At 44.8% G+C, this 14,854-nt stretch overlaps 1 protein-coding gene across 10 annotated transcripts in view; it reads right to left on the reverse strand.

The window, feature by feature from the left end:
- Positions 1-507: 507 nt before the first annotated feature.
- The window catches only part of ZNF536 (zinc finger protein 536), a 490,140-nt gene continuing 475,793 nt past the window's right edge, over positions 508-14,854 (reverse strand). For 7 of the 10 annotated variants that reach the window (XM_050772542.1, XM_050772550.1, XM_050772541.1 and 4 more), the window contains one exon: positions 510-3,358. In XM_050772542.1, coding sequence (XP_050628499.1) covers positions 3,114-3,358 — 245 coding nt within the window. In that variant the 3' untranslated portion in view covers positions 510-3,113. Of the gene's footprint in view, positions 3,359-14,854 lie in introns of all 10 variants that reach the window. The other 3 variants (XM_050772545.1, XM_050772547.1, XM_050772551.1) reach the window with 2 other exon arrangements.

A 14,854-nucleotide genomic window follows, 5' to 3' on the forward strand; every position in this document is an offset into this window, starting at 1 on the left:
AACCTCCTCCTCCCAGGTGTGAGCGATTCTCCTGCCTCAGCCTCCCAAGTAGTTGGGACTACAGGCACGCACCACCATGCCCAGCTAATTTTTGTATTTTTAGTAGAGACAGGGTTTCACCATGTTGGCCAGGCTGGTCTTGAACTTCTGATCTCAGGTGATCTCCCCGCCTCAGCCTCCCAAAGTGCTGGGATTACAGGCTTGTACCATGCCAATTTTGTGTTTTTTAGTAGAGACGGGGTTTTGCCATATTGGCCAGGCTGGTCTTGAACTCCTGACTTCAAATGATCCGCTTCCCAAAGGGCTGGAATTACAGGTGTGAGCCACCGCACCCTGCCCAGTACAGGGTTTTTTATACATGGAGTTTGACAACGTCTTGCCAAAGTCTGACAAACCTTTAAAAATATGTTTTACTCCTCCTAGTAAATATAAGCGAGTAGGAAAAGCTGTGATTTTTTTTCCCAGAGGTAGAGGTTTTATTGCGTAAAACACTGGATAAAACTGGGCTGCTTCAAAGACATTTTATTCTAACAGCAGAAAGAAAACAGTCATTGCTGAAAAAACAACTTTTAATACTTTCTATACCAGAATAAAGTTCTGTCAACTGATGTATTATAATAATAAATAATGACCAAGAATAAACTTTAAATACAAAGTTTTCTACTTGTTACAAGCATAGCAACAAAATCCTCTACTCCTATTGATCTCAGATTTCCTCCAAGATAGATTTTTTTTTCTTTGCGTAGGAATGTAGACAGTATTATGACCAGCATCACAGACTACAGAAGTTACAGGGAAAAAACTTGACATGTTTAGATATGAGAACCTGATGACATTCAGAAACTGACGCTGCATCACTGTGGCTGTCACTTGTTTGTATTACAAGTTACAAATGTTCTGGAAAGAAGGCCTGTGTCAGAGGGGGAAGGACAGTAGCACTGGACAAAATGGAATCAACACACACGCCACAAAGAAGAGGGGATGTTCCCAGTGTCACAAACAGAATTATTGCCTGTCGCATCTGAGGATGCTGAAAAGACACAAAAAAATACTGAAAGAGCTCCCAAAGTGCTAGAAATGGAATGTGGCTCTCATTTTTCCCCCACTTTTTTTTTCCTCTTTTTTTTTCTTTTTTCTTTTTTTTTTCATCTTTTTTTTTTCTTTTTTTATTTTTCTTTGCTAAGATACCAAAGGCAGAGCAAACACAGAAAGCAAGGGACTGGCACAGTCACCAAACACAGTAGTGCAGTTAAAATCCTAAAGCTTACTACAGTCGGAAAGTTTTCAATAACATTTCAGTCCTTTCTCTAGGATCATAGAAACAGTTGCATTAAGTTTATCAACTCGATTTAAGTAAGGCAGTGAGAACTATACTAGAAAAACAAGAAAGCAGCTTGCTCTATGCCAGATGGGTCCAAGTTGCACAGCGACCTCATTTACACTGAAACCTCGGTTAGATGACACCCTTTTGACAGCATATGCAAACCGGATTCCTTATTAGCCTGAGATTCTTTCTGGTCTCAGGATAGCACTAAGAATTTTATTTACATTGATTGCAGTTTAGTATTTTTGTAAACTGCTGTAGGCAGAGCTGAAGTTTTTAAGGCCCTGGGGTTTAATCTGTGCTCCCAGCCTGCAAGGAAATATTGACTTTTTTTTTTTTAAGTCTGAATGATTTTGTTTTAGAAGAAGTTAATACTTTCATACTTCTCTACCACCACAAGCAACAGCACCAAATTCATGTCACTCAAAGGAAGTATGTTAAAAGGCTCAACTTTACACCATGCTAGCAGATTCAAGAATAAACCTTTAACTAGTCTTCTTAAATCATTTTTTAATGAGTTAAGTGTTTCATTATTGACACTCAAAATCTCCTTCTGTGTGGTGCAGAACTTGATAAATTTGGAGTATCCAATCAGTAGAAAATCTAAAATCTACAAAAATATAGAACACATTTGTTTTACAAAAACAGACATTTTAACTCAAACAGTTTTCATCATTAGAGATAGAGAGCAGGATGTTTAGATTCATATTTTAATACAAGCTATTTCATAAGAGCTTGCCGGAGAAGAAAATCTTGCTTCATGTCTGTGACACTTATAAAAACCAACACATGAAAAAAAATCTGATAATAAGGACTGGAGCAGCCTTCATTCAAGTAAAATTTTAAAAATCATAATAAAAAAACTTTCTATTATTACCTAAATTTTAACTGCTCACCAGCATCTTCTATGGATGGGGTTAGCTAGTTTTTCTAACAACATTTTATATAATTACCCTACATTTTTTTTTAAATAGCAACTTCCTTCTTCATCCAAAATTTTTTTTGAAAAAAGAGAAAAAGACCACCAAGAACAAAACGTTTCCCTCAATACTGCAATTTGATCTAAAAAAAAGGAATTACTCATCAAACCTGCAATGGACATTTGTCTGCAGACACTTCCTGATCATTGATTTCATTTGGCTGTGTATTTCGTGAAAGTACGCATTTAAGATTTCAATCCTCTGCAGTGCCGGTCAGCCCTGGCGCTGGCTGCGGGCCGTCTAAGGTTTCTCCAAGAGTGCAGTTACACCACCACGTGAATTGATTTTCTCTGCAGTGACCGCTCCAGTCTGACTGGCACCGCAGCTGCCTCCCGACACATCTCATTAGGGTTCTAGGCAAATGACAGCAGCTGGTGTCAGATTATAGAGGTGTTTTCAACAACGAAAACACAGCCCCTCCATCTTCAACGCAACACTAGATCATTTAGATGGTATCGTTTTTCCGTTAAGAGCATTATTTTTGGACAAAGACGACTTTCGAGTTGGAAGGGCCCCCAGCTCTCTCCAGCTCAGAGGGCACCAAGAATTTTTGAAATCACTTTTCTCCCACCTGCATTGTTTTGGAAGTACTTGTTGCCGGGTAACAGTTTAGCAGCCATTTTCAAGGGCTGGGGAATTTTTTTTTTTATATATATATAGATATCTTTTTAAAATTTTTTAAATGTTCTATACACTATTAGGGGGGTTGTACATGATTTTTTCCCCTTGGAATGCAGTTAGCAAACTTTTACCAGATGCATAATGTTAAAACTGTGTAAAATACTATTGCAATATACAGGTTGGTCTGCTCAGTTGGTCTCCTCCTGGCCCTTGCCACCCTCTTCCGTGAGGTCTGCAGAGCTCCCCGCCTTGACAGCTGTAGGCTCCTCGAAATTCCCAGAAGCCTCCGAGTCGACCCTGGAGCGCTTGAACCTGCGGTCGGGATACTGGCTGTTGTCAAAAGGCATGCGATGGACGCAGAGGACATGGGTCTTCAGGTTCCCCTTCTGAGAGGCACTGTAGGGACAGTAGCGGCACTGGAAAGGCCTGTGACCTGTGGGCAGAAAGAGTGGCTGGTCAGCACTGCTGCTCACACCTTCCTGGCCCCCGGGGCTCAAAGGATCATCATCGCAATCACCAGTATGATCAATATTATTATTACTTTGCAAAAATCAACTAGCAAGGGTTAGAAAAGCAGCCGATACATCAAACACATAAGCTAAGATTTAGAAGGTCTTCCCATCCCTGAATATTTTTGTTGTTGTTGTTAGAGATGTAGTCTTGTTCCTCATCTCAGGCTGGGAGTGCAGTGGTGCAATTATATCTCACTGTAACCTCACACTCCTGGGCTCAAGCCATCCTCCCGCCTTAGCCTCCAGAGTAGCTGGGACTACAGGTACACCACAATGCCCAGCAATGTTGTTTGTTTGTTTTAGAGACAGGATCTCGCTATGTTGCTTAGGCTGGTCTCAAGCTCCTGCTTCAAGGGATCCTCCCTTTTCAACCACTTAAGTAGCTGAGATTATAGCAAGCCACCACACCAGGCTCTTGCTAGAGTTTTGAATCCAGACTTTCTAGGTAATTGAAGATAAATCTCCCCATACTTGAATTTTTTTTCTATAAAGGGTTAAATAGTAAATAGTCCCAGATTTGCAGGCAGAGAGGCAAAATCCAAGATATTATGTAGGTATTTGTAGAACAAGACAGGAAACAAATATTCCTCAACTTTTTATTGATGAAATTCAAAACTTTATTTATGGACACTGAAATTTAAATTGTATATTAATTTCATGTGGGATGAACGACTATCATTCTCATTTGAGCTTTTTCCCAAACATTAAGAACATGCATAAACCATTCCTAGCTCACAGGCTATATAAAAACAAACAGTTGCTGGGCATGGTGGCTCACACCTGGAATCCCAACACTTTGGGAGGCTGAGGCAAGTCAGCTCTCTGAGCCCAAGAGTTTGAGATCAGCCTGGGCAACATGGTAAGACTGTCTGTACAAAACAATTTGAAAATTAGCCAGGGACATGCCTGTAGTCCCAGCTACTCAGGAGGCTTAGGTGGGAGGATCACCTGAGCCCAGGTGTTTGAGGTGCCAGTAAGCTATGATGGTGCCAGTGCACTACAGCCTGGACCACAAGCAAGACCCTGTCACAAACACAAAGAACAAACAAACAAACAAACAAAAAACCAGACAATAGTTAGATTTGGCTCACGAGCTACACTTTGCTGATCCCCGTTCTGCACAAAGACCATAAATCCTTCCATCTGGGAGTCTGACTCAGGCCTCAGGGCAAAGCCAGTTCATGTTCTTATCCTCCCATTGACTCTTCATTGTTGAGCAAACCAAGAATGGCAAGGGAGCATGTGTTTGGGGGTGGGGTAGGTGAGGGGTGCCACCCAATGCTTGCTCTTAGGCAGAGTTGGAAGGGCTGAGCTGGGGGGATTTGTAGAGTCTGAGGGTCTCAGGGGCAGCAGCGGAAGTTGTCGGGACCGGGAGCAAGATGAGGTAACCAAGGCCAGCATGAGTTTTAAAGAAGGTAGATTTTGAATAGTGACTCTTGAAATAAAACCTTCCTAGAAAGATTCTAATTTGGAACAGGAGGTGGATTCTTGTGGAAGTTCACCTAATCCTCCAAGCCTGACATCTCTACCCTGATGCGCCGCAGCCATGCGCAGACTCTGCCATCTTGAGGAACCGGTAAAACATCTGGCTGGGGAAGTTATTCTGAAGCAATGACATCTCCCCTGCTTCCGGGAAGTTGTTGATGAGACATTCCTGGAAGTTCTCGTGTGCTGTTTCACCCAGCACCCAGAGAGGTCAGGGCCCAGAGCTGGGTTTCATTTGCTCAAAAAAATAAACAAGTAAATAAACAGAGGGCCCCATCATTGGCTCCAGAAAACGAACAAACACATATTCAACACTTTTTCTAAAGCAGTAATGGCAGTCCTGTGTCTATTTAGCAAAATGGTCTTGTTCCTGAGAAACAGGAAGCCAACGCAACGTTGGAAGCAGAAGCTCACTTGCCCACTGAATTGCACCCAGTGCTAAATTCTTGCTTCTTGTTGGGTTTCTGGAGTTCACTGCCTCCTTGTCCCCTCATGACCAACTGGTGTCCAGGACTAATCCATTCTACCTGTTGAATCTTTTCCTTTGCAATGCCGACTTCAGAACCAGGTCCAGTCTGTACCAATTCTTGTCTAGACTATGAACATGGCAGCCCCCGGGGACCTTCATGCTTCCAGTTTCCCACCTCCAGCCTGTCCTCCCCAGGAACAGCAGAGCGAGTGCCTAAAGCAGAAGCTCAACCTGTGATTTCTTTGCCCCAGATCTTTGATGGCCACTGGCCTCCAAAGGAATAATAAGGACTTTCATGGCTCAATCCTAAAACACCCTTCCATTCCACACTACAGCACAACCCCTTTTGCCCACACCAAACCAAACATCATCATGGTCTCTGTACATAGACGTCACTGTGCAGGGTCTCCATACCCTTGCTTGTCTACCCTCTCTCTGAAATGCCACTTCATTCTCTGCAGGCTCAAACCCACTTCTCTGTTCAGGCTCTGATCAGTGGGATGCCTGCTTTATGGGCCCGAATGTATGTACTGGTCCTCCCAAAAGGCTGTGAATTCGTGGAGCAAGAACCATCACCATCTCAGTGTTATGAATGCCAAGCCCAGTGCCTGGCACAAAGCAGGTAGGCATGAACTATTTATTATCTTCTTGTATCACCTTGCCTTTTTCTAAGGAATTATACATTTTTGGATTTTTTTTTTTTTTTTTTTTTTTTTTTTAGATGGAGTCTCGCTCTGTCGCCCAGGCTGGAGTGCAGTGGCATGATCTCAGCTTACTGCAACCTCTGTCTCCTGGGTTCAAGCGATTCTCCCTCCTTAGACTCCCCGAGTAGCTGGGATTACAGGCATGCGCCACTATGCCCAGCTAATTTTTGTATTTTTAGAGAGATGGGGTTTCTCCATGTTGGCCAGGCTGGTCTCAAACTCCTGACTTCAGGTAATCCGCCCACTTTGGCCTCCCAAAGTGCTGGGATTACAGAAGTGAGCCACCATGCCCGGCCAGAAACTATACATTTTTGGATAGTGCTTCTGCTTCTTCTGTTTCTACTACTGACCCTGATACAAGGCTGAATTTGATCAACCTTCTCACTTCAAGAAGCCAATTTGCAAATCTACAGACTTTGGAGTTAAAAACAAAATAAAGTACAAGAACAGTGACTTGCTGTGGACCTTTCCTGACAGTTGACCACAGGAAGAAAAGCACAGCCATCATCAGGGGCCGCTATCATGATTGCCAAGTAAGAGAAGGAGTCCCCAGAGTGACTGCCCATTTACTGTCTTGCCACCCTTTTCACCGTAAGGGCTTAGTCACCTAGGGAAGGCCCTGGGTTGGGAGGGGAAGGACAACTGAGACGTATTTCTAATGCAAATTTACAATTGTACAAAAAACTGTAAATGGTCCCTGTTTTTCATGACCTAGGAGTTAGGGCATAGACTGAAGGATGGAATTAGGATGCCAGTCAGAGACAATGGGGTGAGCAAAGCCACGCCCATTCTCCCTACCATAATGGTGAATCTAACAGGGCTAAGCTGGGCATCAGTGAGTTCCAAGTAGATCCTCCTGGCCAAGCAGCTTAGTCCCCAAGATTGAGCCATCCAATATTTCAAGTTATCATCCCTGTGGACCCGAAGCTATGCCCAGGACTCACTGAGGGAGGGTTCGAGCTACTCTGAAATGGACGCTATTGAGCAAGAAAAAGGTGGGCCCGATTTGTAGCTGGAGGCCTAGAAGCCAATTGAAGGTCGTCCCAAACAACACAGAGAAGGAGCAAGACACCAGGAAACCTGAGAAATGTTTCGAGGCTCTGGCCAAAGCTTCTCTGAAATGGACTGTATTTTTCTGTTTCTACCCAGGGCAGCTCTGTGGTAGCTTGTGGACAAAGGCTGGCCACTGTCCTAATTACCATGGCTCAGATAAAACTAGGGCTAAGTCATTCATTTATTCATTATATGGCAATAATTTATTGATGGAGAATGTCACTATCGTTTGACAAGTCTTTCGAGTAAAGAACTCCAAATCATAAGTAAAAATAAAAAATAAAACCAAAACCCTTGGTACCATGATCCAAAGAGGCCAGCAGAACTACGAAACAAAGTGGCCAGACCTCAGTATTGTTTGTAAATCTGCCTCGGTTTACCAGGATGACTTTGGTTCTTCCATTCTGCAGTTGTTTTTGTTCATCAGCAAAACTGTTTATTGTATTTTCTTTTCTGTTTTTGTTTGTTTGTTTCTTTTTTTTTTGAGACAGAGTTTCGCTCTTTGCCCAGGCTGGAGTGCAGTGGCACGATCTCCGCTCACTGCAAGCTCTGCCTCCTGCATTCTTGCCATTCTCCTGCCTCAGCCTCCCAAGTAGCTGGAACTACAGGCACCCACCACCATGCCCAGCTAATTTTTTGTATTTTTTTTTAGTAGAGACAGGGTTTCACCGTGTTAGCCAGGATGGTCTTGATCTCCTGACCTCGTGATCCACCCGCCTCAACCTCCCAAAGTGCTGGGATTACAGGTGTGAGCCACCGTGCCCAGTCAACTGTCTATTGTATTTTCTATTGTTACATTAGCAAGTAATAATTTCACATATGAATCCTATGCTACATGGAAGCTGCCCTCCCTACAAATGATACTGCCACAGGAGTGATGCAATGTGCCTCTTGGCAAACTGAAATATGAACCTCAGATATCACCTTTATTTGCAATGAAAGCCTTTTTGATTTGGCCAACTTGGTATAAAAGCACTTAGTACCTTTTTTCCACCAGTTGATTTTAAAATATTAATCATGATTTTATCCTATAGTTATATTTTGAATCTCTGTTTCTTGGGAATAGTCAAAATGTATAACAATAATTCTGGCAGATTTGGATACTTCACTGGTCAAAACATTAGTATTGAATAGGTTTCATTTTCACTTAGGTGAGATGGAAATCTATATGTAAATCCATCTAAAGCCATGCACGTATCCATTTGTAGAAAGAAGTCTATACAATGCTAGAATCATAATAAATCCTGATCTTGCAATGTATCTAGTAAGTAGAAGCTTTGTAGACAATACTGGTAGTACTGAAAGACCCTGAAGGCTTGTATTCCACAGTTTTTCACGTACATTTTTGCATGTTTATCCTCATATTTGAGCTTTGGACAGTTTTGCCAAGGGATGATATCAGCTCCATTGTACAGATGCGAGAGCTGAGATACAGCGAACCTAGAAGGTTTGGCTTTAAAACAAATTTCCAGTTGATATAAAGTACTGAGTCCCCCACATTCTCTAAACAAAGACCATGATTAAAATGTGTTTTTGTAGGCTCACACACACATACACACACACACACACACAATGTGTTGGTTTATACACAATTTACAATGCATTTTATTCCATATCCATCATATTGTTTTTAGACACACACACACACACATCTTTCTGAGTTGTTCGCCAAACGACTCCCCGGAGACTGATGTGGAAGAAAGTTCTATGAAGAAATGAAAGGCCCACGTTTGGGGAAGCTGACTGGGAGAAGCTATGATAGGCCCAGAAGAAGCCATTATATTTTCCCAAGAATCAAATATAACTGAAAGCCTGATCTTTTGATGATGAGAACATTTATTCCCAAACAGAAAGCTGTTGCTATGCACAGTACTGTTGGACATGACACATTTCCGAGTCCAAGTAAATCTGGATAAAAAGTTCCAAATGTCTCTCCACCATTTGTCCCTGCGAAGCCCCTGATGACAATAAGATTGGGATCTGTTGGCTTTGGGTCAGAGAACATAAGCAAGGGCTCCAGAAAAAAAAAAAAAAAAAAAAAAAAAAAAAAAAAGTGCTGAGCTCTGCTGAATACGTCCCTGTGGATTTCACATATTTCTGACAGCAGAGACCCTCCTGAAGGCAGCAGCAGCAGCAAGAGGGGCCCATGGAACAATGCTGCGAGACATTCCAGCTGAGGGGACTGTGGGTTTGGAGGAAGTCAGATCTCTCTAGATGGAGGTAGGTCATCTCATCCCCAGAGGAGAAGCCACTGCAGTGGCAACAGGGCAGCCCCTCAGTGGCCTGCACACTCCATCTATCCCTTTTTTTTTTTTTTTTTGAGACGGACTCTCACTCTTGTTGCCCAGGCTGGAGTGCAATGGCGTGATCTTGGCTCACTGCAACCTCCGCCTCCCGGGTTTAAGCAATTCTCCTGCCTCAGTCTCCCAAGTAGCTGGGATTACAGGTGCCTGCTACCATGCCCGGGTAATTTTTGTATTTTTAGTAGAGGTGGGGTTTCACCATGTTGGTCAGGCTAGTCTCGAACTCCTGACCTCAGGTGATCCGCCCATCTCAGCCTCCCAAAGTGCTGGGATTACAGGTGTGAACCACTGTGCCTGGCCTGTCTATCTCATTTTAATGAAACAAAAGGCCAGCCATGTTGCCTGTGCCATCTTAGTTGACTGGACCTAGACTTGGGGATTCCTAGAGGTGTAAGGAAGACGTTAATGTCCATCAATGTCGAAGATGCAGAATAAGTATTAAGACAGACTTGGGTCAAGCAGGCTTCCATCGTGGTAGAACTGAAGAGAATAAGAACACCCACTCCTGCCAGCTCCCCGTTAGAGAGAGCATCAAGGCGATGGCCTCTCCCAAGTTGAACCTGCTAAGAAGCACCACACTCCAGGATGGCCTTTGGTCAAAGAAGAAGACCCAGGGCTCTCTTGTTCTGGTACCTTTGCTTTATTTTCAGAGCCCTCCTTCTCCCCAGTGGACCAAGAAGCTTGGGTTCCTACCACTGCTTCCCTCCTCTGTAAGGTTGCTAAGCTACTAGCACCCGGAACTTCAGTCTCCTCTCTCTCTGACCTCAGGCAACCATTGGAACTCAAGGTTTCCATTTCCACGTCTTGATAATGATGCAATAATACTGACACCTATATCACAGGAGTGCTGTGAACATCAGATGATGGCATGTGACACATTGGTAAATGACGAAGAACTCCAAGATGTCAGCTGCTTTCATTGGCACGGCTGCTGTTTCCATTGTTGTCATCGTGCTGTTGATCTAAGCGGGTTCAGGGGAAGCTCTGCCTGGTTCTTCATCGAAAGTACCGAGTCAACAGGTGCCTCCTGTGCCACTGTCCTGTGCTTCCTGCCACAGGTAGCACCATGAAAGCTTAAGGGATTGTCTCTCCTTGGGGCATAGGCATTTGAATGGGGGCTCTGGGAAACCGGAGGACCTTCAAAGCCCAAAGGAACAAGTTGGTAACAGTTGCATTGCACTGGGAGGAAGTTCAGCAGACATGAGATAGAATTTGATGTAGGTGAGGCCTCTTGCCAGAAGGAACTCCCCATTTAGAGGGCAGGGCTAAGTTGGCTGGGGGCCAGGTCCCAAACAGCACTGGAAGGCAGTGCGGGCTGTGATACGGTATAGGTGATGGAGAGCTCCTGTAACCCCTGCCAGGAGGAATCTGAGCCTCTGAGCATCCCTGCTCCTCATCTCCCTTAAAGCCCCCATAGTTTGCTGTACTCTGGTCACAGGGGACTTCTCTCTGTTCTCCAAATGTGTCATGCTCTTTCCTGCCCCAGGACCTTTGCTCCATCCTCCTTGATCGTCTCTTCGATCTGGACTCTGCCTGCCCCTACTTCATCCAATTCCTGCAACCTTATCCTCTAGGCTCTCATGCAGCTGCCTCTGCCTGGGGAAGGCCTCCCCGATGACCCCAGACCTGCCATCATGGCTGTGACACACATCCCAGCACACGCCTCTTCCTCAGCCTGGCTGCTAGCAGGAGCTGAACAAATAAAGCAACCACGGTTGTCTTCCCCACCAGGCAGACTGTCTGCTCCACGGGGGCAAGGACTGAGCTTTTATTTTGGGGTTGTTTGGGTTTTTTGATGATTGTTGTTACTCACCACCCAGCACGGTGCTTGGCACATCACAGATCTCTGCCAAGCATTTTTTTTTTTCCAGCAAAGGAACAGATGAATGAAATAGGTTGCCAGGAGATAGGAAAGAGAGACAGTGCTACTGCAGTCCGAGGGGCATACCTGAGCCCAGGCACAGGAGCAGGAAGCCTGGGTCAGTGCAGCGTCCTAGGAGTCCTAGGAGCAAGTCAACGAGGTACAGGGGAAGCTCAGTGGGGAGAGTGAACAGGGGCCAGACACACAGGACCCACTGGGAAGCTTGGCCCTCATTCTGTAGGAGAAGAGAATTGGGAAGACTTTCCAGCACTGCCGCCACACCAGTTCCCAGAATGTTCCCAATCCCCATCTATCTGTATCCTGAGCTCGGAGCCCTGGTGATGTGACCAGATGGGGGCCCCCCCCAACCGCCCCCCCCACCTCACTCCCCTCTCTCTACCTCTCACTTTGAGGCCATCAACATTTCCCATCACTGCCATGCGAAAAGTAAGTACATCATACGTTAATTTGTATTGTCACTGCGCCGTGGAGCCGTGGTAAAGAGCACATTCATTTTTAATCCACTATGAATAATATATAAATATGTATACAGTGCGGAGGGTCAAGAGGAGTAAGGAGAAAGCAAGTCGTACATTGTTTATAACAAAAGTGGGGAAACGAGATATTTTTCTTACTTGCTAGGATGGAAATATCTGCACTTTCCCTGCACCTAAGGGGGAGTAGAAAATGCCTGCCCTTGGGAGGACTATCCATTTATTACAGCTCCACACTTGTGGGCAGCTGGCTTTGCGGAAGAGAGGGGGCTGCGTCTATGGGGCTTCCAGACTTTCCAAACTGATGGCTTCTCCCCATCTGTGGGGCAAAGGATAAGAGAGTGGGGAGAGGGGAGGTGACCACCCTGTGGTGTTGAGTCCTGGGGTGATGACAGGGCCCATTGGTGAACATGTTCTGGTACACACTCATCAAAGTGCATCAGCACGAGTGGCCTCAGTTGGTTCTCACGACTGTCAGTAGGGAGAGATGGCAGAGGGATTCTTCCCACCTTACAGACATGAAATCCCCGATCTAGGGAGATTAAATGATCATCCAAAGTCACATGTGTGGAGCTTACTGCTTACTGATCAGGAATTCAACTTCATGTCTTCTCTAAAAGAATGCTCATCTCTGCACCTGCTCCTGCCATGGACTGCAACCTGCTTGCTGGAAGAGTCTCTACAAAAAGGGGTTAGGAGTCAAAGATGCTCCAAGAGGTGGTCCATGAACCCCCTGAAGGGGTGTGTACCATGTGTATGTGTGTGTCTCTGTGTGTCTGTGTGTGTTGGTGTGTGTTTGTGTGTCTGTGTGTGTTTGTGTGTGTGTCTGTGTGTGTTTGTGTTTGTGTGTATGTGTTTGTGTGTGTCTGTGTGTGTGTGTTTGTCTGTGTCTGTGTGTGTTTGTGTGTGTGTCTGTGTGTGTTTGTGTTTGTGTGTATGTGTTTGTGTGTGTCTGTGTGTGTGTGTTTGTCTGTGTCTGTGTGTGTTTGTGTGTGTGTGATATCGCACATGCACCACGTGTCACTCCCCTTACTGGCATAGAAGAAGCCCATCAAAGCTGGGCATTGAGCGCATGGAACATCATTTTCAGAGGATAGGATCACAAAATGTCTCTATGACAGAAGGGTGTCCTGCATCCACGTTTGACAGTGCCACACCTAGAAGGGAGCAGGTGATCAAATGGAGAGAAGCAGCCTCAGCGTCAGTTCCCACACACGGGGCTGTAACGTTCCGGAACAGCCACTACCAACTGGCACCCAGAGGGGCTCCCTATAACACACTTCTCCCAGAGCTGCACAACCAGCGCCCCCTGAACTCCTTGAAATTAGGGACATTTAGGCAATACCTGCAGCTAGGTAAGAAACTGGCTCCCCCTATAGGTCAATTGGATACATTAAAAATTCAGGGCCACGGGTGGCTCAGGCCTGAAATTCCAGAACTTTAGGAGGCCAAGGCAGGAGGATTGCTGGAGGCCAGAAATTCGAGACCAGTTTGGACAACATAATAAGCTCTCATCCCTACAAAAATTTAAAAATGAGCCAGGTATGGTGGCACGCATCTGTAATCCCAGCTACTTGGGAGCCTGAGGCAGCAGGGTCACTTGAGCCCAGGAGTTGGAGATTGCAGTGAGCAGTTGGAGTGCCAGTACACTGCAGCCTGGGCAACAGAGCAATACCCTGTTGCCCAGGAAGAAAGAAAGAAAGAGAAAGAAAGAAAGAAAGAAAGAAAGAAAGAAAGAAAGAAAGAAAGAAAGAAAGAAAGAAGAGAGAGAGAGAGAGAGAAGGAAGGAAGGAAGGAAGGAAGGAAGGAAGGAAGGAAGGAAGGAAGGAAGGAAGGAAGGAAGGAAAGAAAGAAAGGGAAGAGAGAGAGGGAGGGAGGGAGAGAGGAAGGAAGGAAGGAAGGGGAGGAGAGGAAAGGGGAGGGGAGGGAAAGAAAGATGGAGGGAGAAGGAGAGAGGGAGAAGGAGGGAGGGAGGGGAGTGGAGGGTAAGGAGGGAGAGAGAGAGAAAGAAGGAAAGAAAGAAAAGAAAGAAAGAAAGAAGAAAGAGGAAGGGAGGAAGAAAGGAAGGTAGGAAGGAGGACGGGAGGAAGAAAGGATGGCAGGAAGGAGGGAGGGAGGAAGGAAGGAGATAAAGAAAGAGTAAGGGAGACAGAGGGAGGGAGGGGAAGGGAGGGAGAGAGAAAGAAAGGCAGATGGAAAGGAAGGAAGGAAGGAGAAAGAAAGAGAGAAAGAAAGAAAGAAAGAAGAAAGAAAGAAAGAAAGAAAGAAAGAAAGAAAGAAAGAAAGAAAGAAAGAGAAAGAAAGAAAGAAAGAAAGAAAGAGAAAGAAAGAAAAAAGAAAGAAAGAGAGTAGAAAGAAATAAGAAAGAAACGGAAGAGGGAGAGGAGAGAAGAGAGAAAAAGAAACTCAGCTCCCCAGAGTGGGCCCCGCCACCTGGGGAAAATCCACTGGGTATGGTGGTACAACAGGTTCATGAGTGGGTCAGGACTGCAGGGTGCTGGGCTTGTCTTCACTTGGCCCCTCACCATCACCTACTGCTTCCTTTGAATATTTACTGCTTTGACCCTGAGGCTGCAAAATGGGAGGATGCCAGCCCAGGACCCTAGCAATCCTGCCTTCAGCTTCAAGAGGCTCAGCGGCTCAGTAGGGCAATGATAGAGGTAGAAATGTACATAAAGAATCACTAGACCCACAGAGAGAGCTGTTTTCTCAGTTGCACATATACTTTAAAAAATTTCCTAATTCCAAATAGGCAAGAATGGTTCCAATCAGGTACGTAATTTATGTTTTCAGTTTAAAAAAATATTCATCCATCTCATCAAAGATGCTAAAACACTTTGGAATATCCTTAGTACAAATAAATTTAGGTTTCAAATTTCCTGTGATTTGGGTTTTAATTTAGAAGGCTACCCAAAAAAAATGTACTTATTTTACAAGTGCATTTTGATCTATGTGGTAATGGATTGAAGACATCTGTGTGAACTCAAGCTTAACTTCATATTTATAATATAGATGTGTGTATATACAGGAGTTAGTACACAAGCATAT

This window comes from Macaca thibetana, chromosome 19 (genome assembly GCF_024542745.1).
Source record: "Macaca thibetana thibetana isolate TM-01 chromosome 19, ASM2454274v1, whole genome shotgun sequence".
NCBI classification, from domain to species: domain Eukaryota; kingdom Metazoa; phylum Chordata; class Mammalia; order Primates; family Cercopithecidae; genus Macaca; species Macaca thibetana.